The sequence below is a fragment of the Amblyomma maculatum genome, chromosome 2 (genome assembly GCF_055883805.1).
Source record: "Amblyomma maculatum isolate TAMU_Amacu chromosome 2, ASM5588380v1, whole genome shotgun sequence".
Taxonomy (NCBI): domain Eukaryota; kingdom Metazoa; phylum Arthropoda; class Arachnida; order Ixodida; family Ixodidae; genus Amblyomma; species Amblyomma maculatum.
In genome coordinates, this window is record NC_139345.1 from 119,281,065 (window position 1) to 119,301,297 (window position 20,233).

The 20,233-nt window shown below is 48.4% G+C and overlaps 1 protein-coding gene across 1 annotated transcript; it reads left to right on the top strand.

Annotated features, from left to right (window-relative positions):
• The first annotated feature begins 6,370 nt into the window (after positions 1 to 6,370).
• Positions 6,371 to 20,233, top strand: LOC146199699 (neprilysin-like). Its single transcript, XM_084592180.1, has 3 exons — positions 6,371 to 6,550; positions 7,652 to 7,972; positions 18,530 to 20,233. Exons 1-3 carry the CDS (start codon positions 6,371 to 6,373, stop codon positions 20,231 to 20,233), a joined length of 2,205 nt encoding a protein of 734 aa, XP_084448306.1.

The following is a 20,233-nucleotide window of genomic DNA, read 5'->3' on the forward strand; positions in this document are numbered from 1 at the left end:
GCTTCATTGGTGACGTTGTTCGCCACCTTATTTCCCACGACAACTATGTGCGAATGCACTCCTTGGAGAATCAAAACGAAACTCTGCTGTGCAATTTCTACACCAAGTCCAGACACCTAAAGATCAACCTTACAGACAGAAACCCTCGCTGTAATCTCTGAAAAGCTGATTTTCAATCAGTAAGGATGACAACAGGCTGAGCCGGAAAAGGAATTAACTTCCGTAAGATGGCCTCAGTAGCCACGCTTCCAGCTCTGGTTGAGGACACAACCCAGGTAAGACGGGCAGACCATGGCAATACTCAAAGATGGAATATGGAGCACCGTTGTCCTAGCTCCGCTGTCCTTGTCCAAGAAACCATTGGTCAAAACTTGGAGAGGGTGGTCCTATTCTTATTCGAAATGCCAGACTACGAGCGAGCGCGTTGTCCCATACTCTGTTTAGCTAAAACGAGAGGAATGGTCAATGTACATTCGAGAAAAATGTCTGGACGCGTCTGTATGTTTCGATGTTGTATTTTTCTGGTTCTCTCTATAGGTCTCTAAGCTATCCATTATGGAACCTGACCATTTAAAAAGGTGCATGTCCTCATGTGCACTTTACAAACTTTGAGTATTCGCCAATTTTGCATTATGTGACAAATGCTGCAGTATAGAGATGCAGCTTCATGGCAGCTGGCATTAAAGTAATGCGCTTGGATGTACTCTCCACGCTCCCGGAAGAGCCTTCTGCCCTTCCAATCGGCTCACTCGAAGATTTTTAAGCGCGGGATAGTAAAACCCTGCATGAAAGCAGCCTTGCATTGGTCATGCATACACAAAACTCAGGCCAGCTTTGATGCACAGATCACATAGGCTCACCACTGCACGCTACCCGACTAAGATCCTTTCAAGCGTAGCCGGGTCAATACTATCAGAAAGCAGGATTCAGAAGGTTCCACGCGATTCAAATTATAAGAAAATGGCGTGCATATTGTATGTGCATAAAGTTTCGCACAACCTGAAAAAGATTGTCAGCAAAGCCGGCGGGAAGCTTCTTTTTTCCTCCAGGAATAAGTTAGGAGGGTTGTGCAAGAAAGTCAACAAAGAAAGTAGAAAGAAGGCTTGTGAAAAGAAACACCGAAAGAAATTTGTGAACTGTTGTTGTAGTTGTGTTTACAAGATTCCACTCTCATGCTGCTGATTTTACATCGGGGAAACTGGCCGGTGCGTTAATGATAGACTGCGCGAACACGCCAAAGACATAGAAAACCAGTCATGCCGAAATAACATAGTCATCCATTTCATCGCTTGCAAGGACTGTGAGGCGTTTTTGAACCAAACCACAATTATCGCCAAATATAAAGATTTGACCTCACGCCTCATATCTGAGGCTTTTCACATTCACGAACTTGGTGACACGTGTGTCAGCCAACCGTCCGTTGCTCTATTTCCACAAGAGCTCACGTATCTCAATTGTGGACGGTTTTGATCATTGCTGTGTGATATCAGGACCATGATTGTGTCGCAATTGATTTTTCTTATGCGCTTTGGCTCTCTGCTATATATTGCTCCTTGGGTCGCAATAAACCATTTGGTTGTTAGCTCATGTGTCTGTCTCGCCTTCCTACACGTCCCGTCAGTTTAAGCTGCTCCTTCCTTCCCTACACTACGACGCCTTTCATAGGCTAAGTCGCTTCGTGATCCTATAAATCAAAACAAAACAATCCTAGTCCGAGCATGCGAATGAGTGGAACTTCAGGTATTGGCTCTCCTTGAAGGTTAATGGCTAAGGTATACTAGTCATATAGTACAACATTTGATGCAAATGATTTCCGACTTTTTTTGGAATTACTTTAGGCCGAATTGTATGGTGGTTTCTTCGAGACAAGTTGCGAGTTGCTGTAGATGTTCCTTGCCCACTAGGGCTCCTCTGTTGGTCCATACCTCGATGTCCTCGGCGTGTATAGCGCAAATCTGATTTTGGGAATATCCTGCAGCGCTAGTGCGAATCGTGTGATAGCAGTATTGAATAGGAGTTGGATATCGTTTGAGGGCCAGATAGAGATTTCCAATTCCTATCGTTGCAGTACAGTTGGTCAAAAATATTATCCGCATTGGAAGGTACGTTTATCGCAGTTGATGTTTTCACTTCCTCGAGAACGGCTTGGTGGAACACGTTGTTGAAGGCTCCTTTTAAGTATTGGGCTATGATCAGGTGCTCTCCTCCACTCGGTATGTGTGTGAGCATTTATCTGATGAGTAAGAAGGCGTCTTGCATGGACAGACTTGTTTTAAAACAAACCATGAATTGATGAAAGAGATTGTTGTTCTCTATGTGATTTGGAAGTCTAGTTTTTATGACTCTCTCGTAGAGTTTTCCCAGAAACGAGGAGAGCGAGATAGGACCTGCTGCTTTGAAATAGTGCGCGTGTACTTTCGGAGTAACATCGTATCTTAGGGGTGGACACAACATTTCTTAGTTTGACGTTCGAAAAATACTGAGCCCACCAATACGGTCAAATAGAATGTCAATAGAAGACAAACCGGTTGCGCTTAGGCGTTTTTTTTTTTTCAACTTTCTTTTTCATTGTTTTTATCAACATAGTTACTTTTCCGAGTGTCGACCCAATTGAAGAAACAACACATACCACATCGAATTGTGCTCTATATACAACAAAGCCTGGGAGGCTCATTTTTTAATGCTAAAAGGCAGAATTGTTCTCAAATCGAACAATAAGTTTATAACTCCTCTAAGTGTTTTACAGCGTATTTTGAAAACACACCAATAACTCTAGCAGTGTCGTTTCGAATATTATCAAGGGCATGGTACAAATCAGCCTCCTTCGATACGGGAGGAGTATCATCAGCGTAAAGTAAAGTTTGGGCGATTTCACATGGTCGCATAAAATCGTCGACATATAAATTGAACAATATAAAATATATTGATCCTTTATGTACGCCGTAACGAGGCGGTGTCGATGGAGGTGATTGTCGCCACCCAATAAATTTCCAAGCCAAAAAAAAAAAGAAAAAAAAAGGATCTGCCCAACGTTTCGTGACAGTGAAGCCCACACTGAGCACCCCTGCAGAGGGGCTACTGCATTTCGTCCATTTATTTTATTCTTCGTCTTCTCTTCTCATCTCTCTCTGGTTCTCTGCTTCATCCAATCTTGGAGGACCTGGCGTACGTTGCTCCTGTCGCAACACCGCAGATTTTTAACTTTTCTGCAGATAGGCGTGAGCGTGACCTCGTGCATGGGAGCCATTACGAAGGTGGTTTTTGAATTACAAAAGGCACCTAGTTCAATTCAATTTATTCACTTTCGTCTGAGGGCTATTTACCACGTAAAATCATAAAATGACATGATGGACTGCGTTGAAGGCTTTTTTTTTTTTTTTAAGTATATGAAGCGCAAAGACGACCTCATTTTTTTTCTAATATCGGAAATCGTTTCCGAAAAAAGTTACCGCGCATTTCCTACTAAACTGAAGTGCTTAATGCATGCTGTTTAATAATAGACTGTTGTCAGAGTTGTATTTTTTAATACTTTGTATCCAGCGTTGTGGTCCACGTGCGTGTGGGCATGTGTTTCAAGTACTTCTTTTATCCAGTCATATATGTTGCTTGTTTCTCGAAGCGCATGTTTTTTTATGCTTTTCTGTTTTTATATTTCACTGTGTTATGCGCTAGAATGTATTTATGTGTTTTTTTCAGGCCCCTATGTAATGTCCGTAAAAGGATCTTTAGGGGACATGAATAAAATTTAAAAAAAAAGTCACTCCGAAAGATTTTACATTACCATATGGGTTCCTGGCCTCGGAGCAGAGACTTGGTGGTGCTCGCATAATGTGTTCAGCTTGGAAACAAAATTATCCGCAGATATACTGCATGTTTCGCTAGTATCTGGCACACAGGAAACAACAGAAACAGTTGCTTCGGTAACCCGGACAATATATGACTCTGCGGTAGCCAATCGATGTAGGCCAACTCAATTAATTTTCTGCGCCGCTTTGTAAACGTCGTCCGGGTCATACCAGGCGCATTCGATGGCAGTAAGCATTGTCACTCGCCAGTCGTCTACGAAGAGGCAGTTTCGCATAATTTCAGGATATGTATGGTTGCGAGAGCCGTGCAATATGTGAGAACTGCGCGCAATTGAACGACGTCAAGGTATTGCAGGCAGGTTCGTGATCGCTACCGCATTATTGTAAAAAAAAAAAGAATTAAGGGATATTATTTAAGAAGGCAATGCCTCAAAATTGGAATGAATGAATGAATGAATGAATGAATGAATGAATGAATGAATGAATGAATGAATGAATGAATGAATGAATGAATGAATGAATGAATGAATGAATGAACGAAAACTTTATTTCCACCGAAAAGGAGCCCTTCACCTTAGAATCAGTAAAACACTGACGTTGAAAATGTCGCGTGGTCATGATCTCTCCGTCCCGAGGGATATAATTAAAAAAAAAAAATATCCTTTGTTGATGATTACGCAGTAATCGCGTAAATAAAGTGCTCTTTTTTCAAGTGGAAATTTCTTGTACGGAGCCGCAGGCAATTTGGACCCGTCTTTCCAAGATTACCCGGAAAGTCATAAGTCTCGGCGAACAATGAAATCTATTGCTGGCGTATTACGCCTGGTATATGCGTGTCTTGTTTCCACTGTCTGCTTTATCTTCTTTTCTCTCTTCGCATAACGGTTAGTGTGGCATGTTATTGTCCCATTGAGCAACAGCTTTTCTACAGCTGTCAGAGGCACGAACCATTGTTTCAAGACGCGCTTCGCTCATGATCTACGTTACATCGCCACATAAATGATCTTACTCAAGTTGATAAGTACGGCGTAAAAGCCATATAGGCGCTATCTCAGCTTGCAAACGTCGTTGCGCACTCTGTATAAAATTTCTGCTTAGAACGATATCTGTCGTTTCCCGCGCCAAGTCTCCAAGTGCACGAAAAAGAAGCGGGCCGATGACAAAACTCGTACCAAGCAAGCAGGCTGCATGGTGTACGTCATAGAGCAGGAAGTGGCATGACGCTTCAAGCGTTTCGACATTCAAGCAACCGCTCGTTGCATATATGTCCGCCTTTTATATCACTCGGCTTTGTGATTTTTAACCTGATCGAGAGGATAGCAGAAATTGACGTGGGAAGTCGGTTTGGTCTCAGTCGTCGGCAGATCTTGTGATTATGTTGGTCAACCCAAGGAGAAAGCATGTATTTTGTGACGGTGGCGGACGAAGTTTGATTGAATGTCGGGAAGATGTTTAAACCGATTTTCTCAAAAAAAAAAAAAGAAGAAATCTGCCTCTCGATGCAGAAAGAACTTCGGTGCAACTAAAACAGCCAGAGAATCATTGCTTACTGAGGGCAGTAACTGGTCTGACTGCCCGACCAAGAGGGCGTAGGAAGTGACGCACGCCTAAACTTTGTTATTATTAATTATTAACTAAGCTACAAGGAGCCTGACGACATGTATGTTCTTTCTCTGATTTGGAGATCATTTCTTCTGCTTTCATTTGCTGTAGTGTGCCCTATTTCGCTTTCTAATATTTTACCACTTTCATTTTTTTTTTTTCACGTTGAACGCACCTGAATACAATTTTTGCCATATATTTAGAACTTTAGCTTTTTTTCGCCATAAAGCGATGGACGTTGCACATATATGAAAGGTGAGTTCCGCTTTTTATTATCGACTGTTCAACTTCGGTATGGAAGGAGCTGTCCTTACTTTTTCAGTATTTTTTTTCCTGTTCCCGGCTAGAACACGAGATTATTTCCCTCGCGTTGCACAGAAGAAAAGCAACCAACCCAGAGAAGACGAAAAGAAGCTTGATATCGCGCGCTCGAAGGCTGCGAGCGTGCCTCGGGATCGTGAGAAGCCGAAGACGTGCGCTCAAGAAGGCTTAATTAGCTCGGCTCGTACCCTTTTCCAAAGCTGTCACTGCGTATTTCAGCTGCTATGCGATCGTCTCGAGCAAGCAGCCTCTTAGGCGACGGCCATCCGCCTCCTGCGAGCACCACCGTCGATTCCAGAGGCATTAAAGCACGGGACCGCTGTCTTGACGAACCTGACACTCGCGGTTTGGACGTCGTGTCGCCGACGGCCGCATCATTGAATGATTCTCGTCGTACGGAAGCCCAGCACGTACAACCCGACCCTGAAACCACTCGGAAGGAAATACCGTCAGCTTCGCACATTCAGGCACATCCAGTGCAGAACAGGCCCCACCCATTCGACCAGCACGGACTTCAAGACGAGCGCGACTTCCCAGACGCGGTACACTTCCGAAATCGCAAGTCGCTACTGCACAGGTGCGCCTCTCTCGAGAGCTGCAGGCTGTCCGGGATACGCGCCTCCAAAGCCAGATCCCGGATCATGGACGGACTCGGTACCACCTGTGGATCGCAGTTGCAGCCCGAACCGCACGACAGGCGCCCCTCCTCGGCCAGGGGACGCCGGCTGAGTCGCGGACGCTGGCGTCTGCGCAACAGGCGTGTGCCCAAGCATGACCCTCAGCCAGCGGGAAGGATGACATCGCCGGACAGGCACGGCCAGGTAAATAGTCGGTTTGAAAATAATAATAATAATAATAATAATAATAATAATAATAATAATAATAATAATAATAATAATAATAATAATAATAATAATAATAATAATAATAATAATAATAATAATAATAATAATAATAATAATAATAATAATAATAATTATGATGATGATGATGATTATGATGATGATGGTGATGATAAATGAATTAATGACAGGGAAGGAAGGTGGCTTTGAAAAATGTTGCCCTCCGGACATTTTTTGCGTTCTCCTAGTGTTGAGGCTCATCCAATTTGGCTGGAGTGTTCTTGGTACGTATTTGTGCAATTGTCATCACGTTGGACCGGTTACCCTGTGTGTCAGGTGGTCCCTTCATCGTCGCACGTAATTTATGCATCCGAGATGGGTTGACGAATGAGGGGAATTAACAGACTCGCTAACATAGAAGCAAACGGAAATGACTAGCGGCTCTTCGAATTTAAGTGGAGGAGTACTAAGGCATGATCATTGATATGAGACCAAAACAGTATCCAGAACATATATACGCAAGGAGGATCCAATCCATGTACAGCACTGAGTTTTGTGAATGCAAGTTTGTTTAGAGGGTTTACTTCTTAGGCATAGACGGGGAAGCACGGTGGGAAGGGCGAAGGGATATGTTTTAGTGATCTCTGGTGTGCACACCTCTCTAGTGTAGGGTGTATGCTGCGCAGAAAATCCGAAATTAGAGCAGAGCGTAGAAGAGTGGAGAGTAATTGGGCTTGTTGGGCAGCGGCTGTGTTGTGTTCTCGCTCCGTCCTCTGTTAGCGCTGTTTCCACCATGATGGATGAAAGCACCTCTGCACATTCTCACTGTGTGCACACGTGTCTGGGCTTTGCTCAACCTTACCCATGCTGCTCTCGTGTCTTGCCCGATATATATCATGAATATCATGGTGGAGACTCGCGCGTAGTTTTACGATGTAGCTTCAAATTGGGGTTGATAAGCGAATATCTAAATTCGACTTCTTGCTTCGCTCCTTGTTGGCCAACATATCAGGCCTATAAGTATATACAATCGATACAAATCCGCGAACCATCCTCAGTGCGAGTCTGCGCACCGAGCAGGTCTCCTCCCCGACCGCCCTGCCTTGGGTGCCGACGGCTATCCGCGTGGAACAGCGGAGCCTTCCCAAGGCCACGCTCTGGTCGGCTGTCGTCCTGTGCCTGGTGGTGGTGGCGGCCTTCGCGCTCGTGTTGGTGCGAAAGATCCCCGCGTACGCATCGCTCAGGGCGCACGTCTGCTCCACCGACGACTGCCTCGAGCACGCACGGCGCCTGCTGAGGACGCTGAACGTGTCGGCCGACCCGTGCCGCGACTTCAACTCGTATGTGTGCGGAGGGGACGCCTCCGTCGACGACGCCCCGCACAGCACGAACGGCGCGCAGGTCAGAACCCCTGCATATAAATATAGTGACTGCTAATTTTTCTTCGATGAATTCAGCGGTGTTTCTGATGGGACAGGGGTTCAAGTGCTAGGCCTCGGTCTGTCAGTGCAGGCATTGCGTATAGGGCGATAGGCTGGCTTGGTGGTCTAAATAATGAGTATTGTCTTAAAAATAAAAGAATTGTTGTCACGTACGGGTTTGTACGTCCATGCTCGAGGGAGTGTGTGGTCACAAAACTCATGCTTTTATCTGTTAAGTGCAGGCAACGCCGAAAGAGTTAGGAAGTTACCTGCACTAAAAGTGACGCATTTGTAATATTTGAGAGCGGGTGCGTTAAAATACTCTGAATACTCAAGTGCCGGCGTTGTGAAAAACTCGCGAGCGGCATCCATCTGACAGGTGATTGTTGGCATGTTGCATGGCCGGGCAAGGATTGGTCGCCTGGTTGTATGACGTTAGGATGACGTCCGGAGGTCGCGAGTTGCCAGGCACTACCAATCGGGCTTCTTGTTTGAGATTAGAGAGAAACGGGACCGAACCCACCGATAGCTTTTGATCCCGAATCAGTCACACTACACCTAGGCCACGCAGGCACATTCGTATGATGAAAAAAAAAAAAAAAAAAAAGACTCGTCACTGTAGAAACTGCATTGGAAGAATTCGAAAGCATTATTGCTGCTGCGACCTTTTTGCTAACTGCCTATCACTAACTACACACTACTAATTGTCTTATCACGAACTACCTATCACTAATTATCTTTAAATAATTTAAATAATTGTCATCAATATAGTAATAATTATTTTTATCATTCGTTAATTGCTACCATTAATGACTAATGAACCGAAGTGATATATCCAGGTGATAACGTCACATCCGGCGACAACATTTTGATGACAGATTTTGCGGACACAACATAGCCTAGTGAGCTAGGACACAACATAGCTTTTGCCTTACTAAAGCGAACCTTTATATCTATGTCTGGTGGCCTTTCACACAACGTGGTAGCTCAGACAGTATGCTAGGGCGCTTGTGTGGGATAACAGAAGTACAAGCTGAATGGTTAGTGATTGAGCGAGTAGTAAAATGCATGTACAGTATCGTCCACACTTCGGGTGAAAGCAGGAAGTGCGAAGCTTCGTACATGTCAGCGAAGACCCGTAAGGATAGCCAGAAAACGGGAACCATCGCTGCCCCGTCATACCTTTACAGGCGGAGCTTAAGTGACCCCACAATTTCCCTCTCCCCCATTGTGAAATTGTTGCCGCATCGCAAGTGCGAGTCCCTTTCGCCGCAGATCACTACTGCGGTCGGCTTCAAACAAGTTCGTCGCACGTCTGCACTGTACATGCGATAATGGCGAAAGTGCAGTGATTTGAATTGCGTGCCGCGAGATGTATATTGTGTAACGACTCCAGGGCGGCGTGCGCGCCCCTAGCGGCATCATCGGCGTACAAAGTGGGAATGCGCCTCATAGAAATACATGTAAACGAAGCCTTAAACGCATTTTTATGATTGCACAGTGAAAGTACGTCGGCCCTTCGTAAAGAAAATGTCAGTACGCTCTGAAACATATTGCAAAATTATGAAACTTCATTTCGATTCGGCTCAGTACGGGAGCATGACTAACAAAGACAAAATATTCCGTTTTTCTCATTTCAGCGTGTAGGCAGCTAGTCGACCACAGTTGCCGTGTACTTTGAAGAGCATTGTGACAAAATATGCACTGACATTTGGAAACTTTATTTTTAGAACGGAGCGATAAGTGTGTGCTGTGAAACCACACATATCCATGACAGGTGCGCTGTGAGCTGGTGTTTCTCCTAATCGCACAATCTTCTCCAGGAGTCCAATACGCTGCTACGTGCGATTCACTGTTTCATAGTGCGGTCATTGAACCTGGGCAGCCTACAGTTGCTCTACGTGAAAGAAGGAGCTCTCAAACGGCATGGCGAACAAACGAAAACAAATTGCGCACCGTTACATGGCGACGGCGCTGACGATACCCCGGCTGCTGGCTCGATGGGGGTTGCTCGCGCGCAGACGGCAGAAGCGGCCGGAGTGTCGTCTGCGCCGTCGTCTGCACGGCGTGCACAGTTCGAGCCACCGCAACGGGAGGGTATCGTCTGCGGCATCGTCTGCAGAGGTGCGCAATATGTCTTCGTTCTTTTAAGGCGAAAGCCTTTAATGCCTCATCGAACTGTCGGCAGAAGGTTGTCAGCAGGTGTGTCACGCTCTCGAGAGCGAGAATTAAAAATGAATTAATAAACCTGGTCTCCACCGGCAATCGAACCTTCATCTTTTTTTTTCTTTATTGCCTAGTCTTGACACGAGAAAATCAACAAAAATCACTCATATGCTATTTACATACGCTATTTACATATGGCACACTAAAATGCACGCATACACAACAAAAGCTCTAGCCTTGAGAACCACTCGGGAGGTTCTGCTGTAGCTTTCTGGATTGCCAAATACCTGTCCACGCGCTTTCCCGAAAATAAATTCTGTCAGGCCGTGCATATTTATCGCAATAGTAACCCGCCATTCTTGAGCACCATATACAGTGGAGGCCCATGAGCATAGTTAAATCAAATGGTACCCCATTCTCACTTTCTACGCATAAGTATACCGAATGTCATGCGGGTCTAGCGGAAAATCTTTCATTAGCGTTCCCTTTCGGCGCGGTTTTCGAGTGATTATTTGTCTACAGTAAAACGAAAGAAATTGTATCGTGCATTGTGTGACATAGTGTTCCCTGTGCCTTTGTACAGGGCCATGTAAGATGGAGGCCCAGGTGCAGATGTTTTAAAAAGGGTAAAAGGAATGCAGGTGATGCCTGGAGCAAAAACTTTCTTTTTAAATTGCACACCGAAACCTTGCCGGTGAAAACGTTTTCGAAGAAAAGGGGATTATTCATACCCTGGGGATCACACTGTTTAATATGCAGGAAGCCAGAAACCATAGACCATGTTTTTTTACACTGTTGGGAAGGAGTATATGTTTGGAATTGAATCTTCATCCCTTGGATCCCCTGCCCAGCGCTTTGCCAACTGCGACACGTCCCGGATCGTGAAACGCTCTTCGTAATTTCCCTTGTCTACCATGAAAATGACAGCGGAATTCCGCGAGTGACAGATACCGCGCCTTTCCTTTCCTGTAAGCGAAATATAGAACGCTGGTGAACTTTGATGCGTTCAATGAAATGCTGGTTTTGTTCGACAAGGAGCGCGCGATGTACCGTCACGACAGGTTGTGATATCACCAGGCGATTCATGAATATACGATCGAATAATCCTCGATCTCCCTATTGTGTTGGAAAAAGAATGAGCCTCTCTAAGACGTGGAGTCTGCTAAAGGCCCCTGCTAGACCCGACTAAATCAAAAACCCGATCAGTAATCAGATTATCGAAAACCAGACATGCTTTCGAGGGGACGGACGAGGAGTTTCTGGACAAAGTAGCAAACACGTACATGGGGGACACCAATAGGAGCCGCTCATGAGCAACTTGACGCGCCTATCATAGAAGCAGAGGTCGGAGCGGAATTTTTATTGCGAAAGCAATATTACGCCCATGAATGGGCTTTCGCGTAATTCCGAATCGTGCCACTTTTGACCTTTAAGCACCAACCGTGGATGACCTATGACGGCATACCAGTTGCGAGAGATGGGCTACCAAGCCATGTCGTCGGGCGATCTCGGATCGTGCCACGCTGTCCGGCGGTTCTCCCGCTAGAAGCGCCACGCTTGCTATGACGTCATACCAGCTGCGGGAGATGGGCTACCGGGTCTAGTCGTCAGGCGATCCCGGATGCATCAGTGCAGAGATGGGTGGTGTTAATCCATTGCGCCACGAGAACGACGGGAACAGTGGCATTTAAATTCGTATCCCCTATCTGTCACCAGGTGGCGCTGCGCAGAGGAATCGCGTCAGAGCGTCATCTGCTCGAGTGCTCCTATGGGATATGGTTTAGTAATACGCATCCCAGATCGTGTCACGCCGGCCGGCGGTTATCCCGCTAGAGGCGCTGCGCTTACACTTTGAGTGACGGTATAAAAGAGGCGCGCTGAGTGACGGTATAAAAAAGGCACGCTACTCGGAGGTGGGTAGATGGGGTTGGTATAGGGGGGTCACCGCCGCTTGCGGCGGGGGCTAGCCTGGCGCCGAATTTTTATCTGTTCTAGGCCGTCATTGCACACGCCACCGCTGGTGGTGGACGACGGCTGTTGTTGCGGCGCGCGTCTTTCTTTCCCTGTTCCTTTTCTTTCTTCTCTATATTCTCTTCTATCTGCTTAAAGATCCCCAGGTGGTCGAAATTACTCCGTAGCCCTCCACTACGGCTCCTCTTTCTCTCTTTCCACTTTCACTCCCATCTTTCTCCCTTCCCTTACGGCGCGGTTGCGGTGTCCACAGAAAACAAGTGAGACAGTTACCGCCCCTTTCTCTTCCTATAAACAAATCAGTTAATCTCTTCTATCTGCACGAGGCAGCGGAGGTGGCTCAGCTACAGAGCCAGTAGCAGGCCCGTGCATTTTCTTTTCCTTCTTCCTACAGCCACAACAACAACAACAGGTGGGTAGTAGGGCTGGGACAGTAAGTCACCGCCGCTTGCGGCGGGGTCTAGCCTGCCACCGAATTTTAGAGCGCAGCTCTTTGGCGTCCGTTCCTGGGTTTCGCGTCGGCGTCGGCCTCGTAACCAGCTCCGCCCCCTTTTCATCCCCCCAGCGCTAGCAGCGACCGACTGATACCGCTGGATGCCGCTGACGCTGCTAGAGAGTCAAGATAACGTGACTGCATACAACACCGCCGCCATGCAGAAAGAGGAGGGGAGGGTCCCCCCCCCCTGTTCCTGTGTGGCGGATAGGGTGCTCTTCAGTTGCCGACGCGCCGGTTATTTCACGTAGGCCCCGGCACGTCGACGAATACGTGACCACCTTCCCACGGCTAGACCTGGTTCTTGGCGCTGCGGAAGCGAGGGTATCATATTGTTTGTGTCGGCATCGGCGGCGTTGTCCCTGAAACCAACTCCGCAGCTGGGGTTGACTCACTATCGGCGTCAGCATGAGTCAGTCGCTGCTATCTCTTCCCTCCTCCCTTTATCGCGTTGTCCGCTTGCTGCGCGCGCTTCTGCCCCCATCGTTTGCCGCTGGGTGTACACGCCGCCCCCCTCCCCCCTCTTCCTGCGAGTCTCCGGTTGTCAAAGCGCCGGCTCGAACTTAATTCCTTTCTTCGCTCCTCCTCCAATGCAACCCCTGAGCGGTGGCAGAGAGCCAGATCGGTGGCGGCGGATCTGTATATGTGCACCGCCCGAGCCGAAATTGCCGCTGCCGTTCGCCACTGCGAAATTATCTGCCAGTTCTTTCTGAGCCATGAGCGAGACGAAAAAAATTCTGTGATAGCGCATACATGTGTTGCTCGATTTCTTTGCCTCAATCTATCGAAAAGGTGGAACAGCTTATTTGCTGCGCTCAAATTTCGCATTAGGAAGTAACGTAATCGTCGGTAATTTTTTTATCTGTTGTAGGCCGTCATTGCACCCGCCACCGCTTCGGTGGTGGACGACGGCTGTTGCTGCGGCGCGCGTATTTCTTTGCCTCTTCCTTTTCTTTCTTCTCTGTTTTTCCTTCTGTCTACACAAGGCAGTGGAGGTGGCTCAGCTACAGAGCCAGTAGCAGGTCCGTGCATTTTCTTTTCCTTCTTCCTACAGCCACAACAACAACAACAGGTGAACAGGTGGGTAGCAGTTCCTGACCCTACGGGGCTGGGACGGTAGGTCAACGCCGCTTGCGGCGGGGGCTAGCCAGCCACCGAATTTTATCTGTTGTAGGCCGTCATTGCACCCGCCACCGCTTAGGTGGTGGAAGACGGCTGTTGCGGCGCGCGTCTTTCTCTCCCTGTTCTTTTTCTTTCTTCTCTACTTTCTCTTTTCTGTCCGCACGAGGCAGCGGAGGTGGCTCAGCTACAGAGCCAGTAGCAGGCCCATGTATCTTCTCTTGTTGTGGCTGTAAGAACAGAAAATGGCCGAGGATTAAAAGAAAAGCGCTTGATCAGACCTATGCAGGCATATTCTGTAAGCCGCATAAGCTACTCTACGCCATATTTAAACCTTAGAGCAGAGGAAAAAAATTAGAAGCACTCATTAGACGATGCATAAAAAGGGCCCTGGGCTTACCAATGAGTACATCCACAAAGATGCTGCTCGCTATGGGGATACACAATACGTGGGAAGAAATAGCAGAGGCTGGCAGAATGTCGCAACTCGAAAGGCTGTCAGACAAATACAGGAAGAGCCATTTTAAATTTAGTAGGCCTGCAGACAGATAGAGGGTTGCAACAAAAGTCGAGCATCCCACAGATATACCGAGATAGGCTAACCATCTCCCCTCTTTCTCGACACATACAACCCATATACAACGCAGAAAGGAGGCAAAAGAGAGCAGATCGAATCACTCAAAAAGCGCTTTGAGCCACTGGACAGCAAGGCAGTTGCATACGCTGATGCGGCGACTGGGAAGTCGGGTGCGGCGGCAGCCTCGGTAGTCGACGGCCGAGGCACCCCAGTAACGGCAGCCACTATCAAAAGCCGCAACTCTGAAACAGCTGAAGAAGTTGCATGCGATAGCGCTGGCTTGCGTGGGAACGGAAGCAAACTTCATAATTAGTGACACCAAAACAGCCATCTACAATTGCGCAAAGGGCAGGATCGCATCAGAGGTGGTGAGAATCCTGACCGGTAAACAGCTTAATCGAAAACTAAGCTTAATATGGACTCCAGCGCACGCGTCTGTTCCTGGTAACGAGGCGGCACACGAGTTAGCCCGAGATCTTTACTTACGGGTAACCGTGGAGCCACCTGAAAATTACATAGAAATAATAAAAACATTATAGACAAAGCTGAAAGCTGGTGCCACCACCAGATAAGCATCTGAGAAACAAAAAGGCGACCGTATGGCGGCATCTACAGGCAGGGAATTATATCCACCCGGTCTGGGCCTATTACGTCCAGAATGATGTGCGACAGGACGATAAGTGTAAGCAATGTGGGGAGAGAGGGACCCTCAACCACGTAATTTGGGAATGTGCTAACTCCTCAGGGGCTAAGACAAAAATACTTAGTAGAGAAGCCTGGGAAACCCTCCAGCGGAGCGAGGACCCAACTCTTCAGAAGCAAGCCATCCGTCGGGTGGAAGAGTCCGCAAGGAAACAAGACCTCATTGCCTGCCTCTAATCGTGGAAGTCCCTGCCCCCGTCCCCTAGGCCTGCGTGCCGAGGGCGGGGAGTAGGTGGCCTCCATTCTGGTGGAAATAAAAGTTGTTCACACACACACACAAATGCATATACGAAGCCGACCGCGCCGGGCGTCCGATCCAGGCGTCCGTGCGGCGCCTTTCATTTACCGCTTCCTCGAACGTCGTAGCACGGGACGGGGGGAGGGTGGATGATCTTAGCGCTGGTGGGGCTGGGACAGGTAGGTCACCGCCGCTTGCGGCGGGGGCTAGCCTGCCACCGGATTTTATCTGTTGTAGGCCGTCATTGCACCCGCCACCGTTTCTGTGGTGGACGACAGCTGTTGCGGCGCGCGTCTTTCTCTCTCTCTTCTTTTTCTTTCTTCTCCATATTCTCTTCTGTCCGCACGAGGCAGCGGAGGTGGCTCAGTTACAGAGCCAGTAGCAGGCCCGTGCATTTTCTTTTCCTTCTTCCTACAGCCACAACAAAGCAAACAGAAGCAGATCCATATGGCTAGGAGGCGTTAGTAAAGCAGGCATCAGCGGCGTTTTAAATTGATTTGCTGAAAAATGCGTAGTATCTGCCACAATTCTCCGCGGACACATGTACCACGCTGTAAAGGGAGGGAGGAAGGTGGGAGTGAAAGAAGAGAGGGAGAGCTTTCTCCTCATCGGACTTTAGTGGTCCAAAGTGCCCTCTGGAATTTTTTCCATGCTTAAGAAGCAAGCAAACGCAGCAGCAATTTAAGTCTAGGAGGGAAAGAAGAGGAAAAGAAGAAAATTGAAATTGGTTTGCCGGGTACTGGACTTTCCTCTTGCAGCTATGTAAAAGCATATGTGGTATGCTTCACTATCTTTGAAACTTAAGTACTACCCCTGACAACAGAATCCTGGGTGCACTGTGTATGACTGCGGCATTAGTGCATACCGCAGGGTCAGTGGATCTAGCCATTGAGGCTATAGGGCTTCTCACTGCGCATAACGGTCAGCCCGAGTTGTATTGGCTAGCACGAAATGCTGTCCCAGTAACGCTATCACATCAAGCGCAGGGTCTTCGCGCTAAACATAAAATGATCCCTAAAACTTGAGCTCTACGCATTGCAAGATCTACACTTTCATATCCGCGTACAGAAAAAGCTCATTTGGCCCTCGTTGCGCGCAAAAACTACGTCCGAGCAGACACCATACGCCTATCACTCTTGGTTCACAGGTATTCCAGACCGCGGCTGCCGCGTTTCGGTGGACTCAGTAAACGCGGTCGTTTACCATGCGATATCAGTGCAGGTTAAAGATTCCCAGGTGGTCGAAATTACTCTGCAGCTCTGCACTACGGCACCTGTTTCTTTCCGCTTTCACTCTCACCTTCTTCCCTTTCGCACATGTTGATAGATAGCTGCTGGGGTGCAAGAAAGATTGAGAAGCCATGCCTATAGGAGATCGCTCTGTTTTGCCAAAGGTAGCCTTCGCTAGATTAAGTCGTAGTAAAGAAGGATTGAACAAGGCCGACAAGGTGTATCAGCGCTCTTATCGAGGCATCGCAAAGCAGACATTGCTGTGTCACCATCTGTTGATAAATACTGTATGCATTGAATGAAGTGCTATTGGCGGGAAAGCTGGTTTGTATTCGTTCGTTTCCTCTGGTTGGCTAGCAAGTTTCGCCATTTCATCTATTATTCCGAATGGCTGACGACGCAAGAGTGGCGTGACAGCATCGGCGTTCGCTAACGATGCCACTAGAAGTTACTGGGGACTTAACTGGTGGATTTGTCCACGCATAACGATTCAAAAAGCCTTTTAAAACAGCGTGTTTTCTTGTTTCTGCTTCTTCACCATTGAGTCGCATAGTTTATGGGGTTTAACGTTCCAGAGCGGTTATGATAGACGCCGTAGTGGAGGTCTCCGGAAATTTCGACCATATGGGGTTCTTTAACGTGCACTGACATAGCACAGTAAATTGGTGCCTTGCTTTTTGCCTCCAACGAAAAGCGGTCGCCGCGGCCGGGATTCGATACCGCATTCTTATATAGGCGCAGTAGCCGAGCACCATAACCACTCTACCACCGCGGCGGGGTACGTTAACCCTTCCTTGAGTGTTCCGAGCCCACCGTTAGAGACGACTCTGAGTCGCTCACCAGCTGAGTTAAGGAAGCAAAAAGGGAGGAGACGCTGAATTACACTGCGTGTTGAGAGCGTGATAGCATTAAATTCCGGAGTCCACTCGGCCTTCATCTTGTCCATCATTTCTGCTCACCGAACTCGCGTTGCCTGGTATCCGCCGATATTTCATGGTCGCATACTTCGCAGAAGCCCTCTCGGCTTAACCGGGATTTTCCACTCCGATAAGCATGCGACATTGATCCCTGAGCCATTCGAACCTTATATGCCGAGCTCTGGACACGTCTGCACACAACCAAGCGTAGCTGCCTGCTAAGCCGAACCCGCCACCTCCTTCAGCTTTGTCACGAGACCAGCGCACCTGCCATTTGCCACCACACCTGTTAACTTGAACTCGGCCACGTCACATGGTGCAACCTTTCTATTTCGTAAATAATGTTCACGTCTGACCCTTTCCTTGCTATCACTACCTTCTGTACTTCTCGCAATCATTGCCTGTCCCATTTATTTCCGCCAGTCGCAGCTCGGGTCACTTTTGCCACGGCCAGCAACACTGTCTTTTTCATTTGATTTGTGATGTTTCTTTAATAAACCATTACCAGAATTCCTTGGTGTCATGACGTCACCTCATTTAGCAATACGCTCCTAGCCTTATCATATGATCTCACGATGTCACACACAACGAATGTGTGACGGACAACGTCGCACGTTACATTTTTTCCCGTAGACAATAACGAGCCGTTTTCCTCGTCCTAATCTGGAGCGTGAAGCAACAGCCGTAGCTTCCCCCATTTCCCTAATGAAATAATCGGCAAACAGAGCGAAGTAAACAAGGAAGTCGACTATGCTACCAGCACTGGTAAATGAGAGCACGAGACAAGGGTTGTATGGAACCTAGTTTATCGGCTTGTACCCAATAGATGGCCCCGCGAAACATGGTAGCCCCTAAACATAGGGCGGCAAGGAAAGGGACGGAAGGAGTTTACTATTGTAAATGGCGGGATTTACAACGAACTCTTCGCGGACGCGGAGCACCATCATAAAGGGCACACAATGCACCTTGTATTCTAGTGGTGTAAGGATTACTCATACTTTCCACCCGAATTTTCCGTCAAAGCGGTGGATGAACCGCGCCTTCCACGCTTTTTCTTTTTTTCATTTTGTTGCTTTCCTCCGTGAAACCGTCAAAGTTCTGAGAGACGCTGCCTACATACCGCAGGTGCTGCACGTGCTGATTCAACCAGGACTCGAAGAGAACCACACGTCTACTGCGACTATGAAAGCGTTCAACGCTCTCGAGAAGTGCGCCCAGCGATCAGAAGACAAAGACTCCGTGAGAGATTTAGCCCAGTTCATGGCAGAGCTTGGGATCCCGTGGCCAGCGCAGCCTACCGTAATCGACGCGGAACCGATGCAGTTACTCGACGTGCTTCTGGACCTCTCCATCAACTGGAGGGTGGCGCTATGGTTCGACGTTAGTGCAGCCTACTCGGATATCGACGGCTCCTTCGTGGTTACGGTCAGAGAGCTGGGCCCACTGGCCTGGCATCGAATGCGGCAGATGTGCGAGCTGAACTACGAGGACTATGCGGCCTTGGTGCGCAACATATCGTCGCTTTTGACGAATGACACGGTCGAGGTGGAGGAGCAAGATCTCGAAAAGCTGCGTCGCGACGATATAGCAGTTCGCGGCACGCTCTTGTCGCTCGAAGCTGACGACCAGCGCGACGTCACAGTGCCACTTCAAAATATCGGGGATATAACAGGGTTCTTCTCTTCAGACAAGTGGATAGCCCTTCTTAAGAAGCACCTTATCTTCGACTTCAATATTTCGTCGCACACCGAGGCGCTGCTATCGAACAAACCGTACCTCGCCAGAATATTCGCCCTTATAAGTACCCTCTCAGCCGAGAGGGCGCTAAACGTCACTGGCTGGATGTTCGCCTATGTCTACGCCTGGACCGCCACCTCCAGATTTGACGGCTTACACAACACTGCTGCCGAGGGAATCGAGACCTACACCCTCTGCTTCCTGGCCGTCCAAGAGTCTTTCGGTATTGCTCATCTGGCCTCTTCGTTTGCGCATCGATTCCTGGAGCGTGATCACCGCAGGGTCTCCGACGTCCTGAAGTGGACGGCTGCCGCCCTGGTGAACACCATCACCGGCTCGCAGAGCGTGTCAAATGCTACGAAGACCATGGCCGTCACGAAGATCCAGACGGCAGCGGGCCGCTACTTCTGGCCTCCGGAGCCCCTTTTCCACCTGGACACGCTGGATGCCCTCTATGACAACTTTCCCTCACAACAGCAGGAGACCTTCTTCGCAATCTGGATGAAGTCAAGGAAGGCATTGAGGACGTCTTTAACCAACCGCTACTATGGAAGCCTGATGACCGCACGTTACAGTTGGCCTCTGGGCAACGTCCTCTACGTTTACAGCCACAATTGGATCCGCATCGCTCTGTGGGCGTTCTACCCACCGTCATACATGAAAAGCGGTTCGTGCGCTATGGCCTACAGCGGACTAGGCTTCCATCTAGCCAGAGCGTTGGCCAGGGCAGTTGATGAGCACGGCAGGCGCCTCGATCACGTGGGGCGAGAGAAGTCCTGGTGGGAACAGACGCGGAACTGCAAGTGGGACCTGACGCATTCCAAGGGCGAAAAGCGGATGATAGCCGACCTGTTCGCGCTCGAAATGGCACTGAACGCGCTCAAGAGCAGCTCCGGTACCACCTACGGCTTGCACAGGATAAGGGGCCTTGAGAGTTTGTCGGAAGCCCAAACTTTCTTCGTGAGCTTCTGCAGCCACTACTGCGATGACCCTGAGGGCCACAGCTTGTGCAACCTGGCGACGAATACCAGCGAGTTCGCAGAAGCATTTTCTTGCGAGCAGCCGCAGCGGGACCGCTGTCTTTTTGTCTAG

Bases quoted from the DNA above. Each gene is read 5' to 3' on its own strand.
- LOC146199699 (XM_084592180.1), top strand. From the start codon at position 6,371: ATGGACGGACTCGGTACCACCTGTGGATCGCAGTTGCAGCCCGAACCG. The intron at 6,551-7,651 runs GTAAATAGTCGG...CGCACCGAGCAG, and splicing joins CGCCGGACAGGCACGGCCAG to GTCTCCTCCCCGACCGCCCT. The intron at 7,973-18,529 runs GTCAGAACCCCT...TACATACCGCAG, and splicing joins ACAGCACGAACGGCGCGCAG to GTGCTGCACGTGCTGATTCA.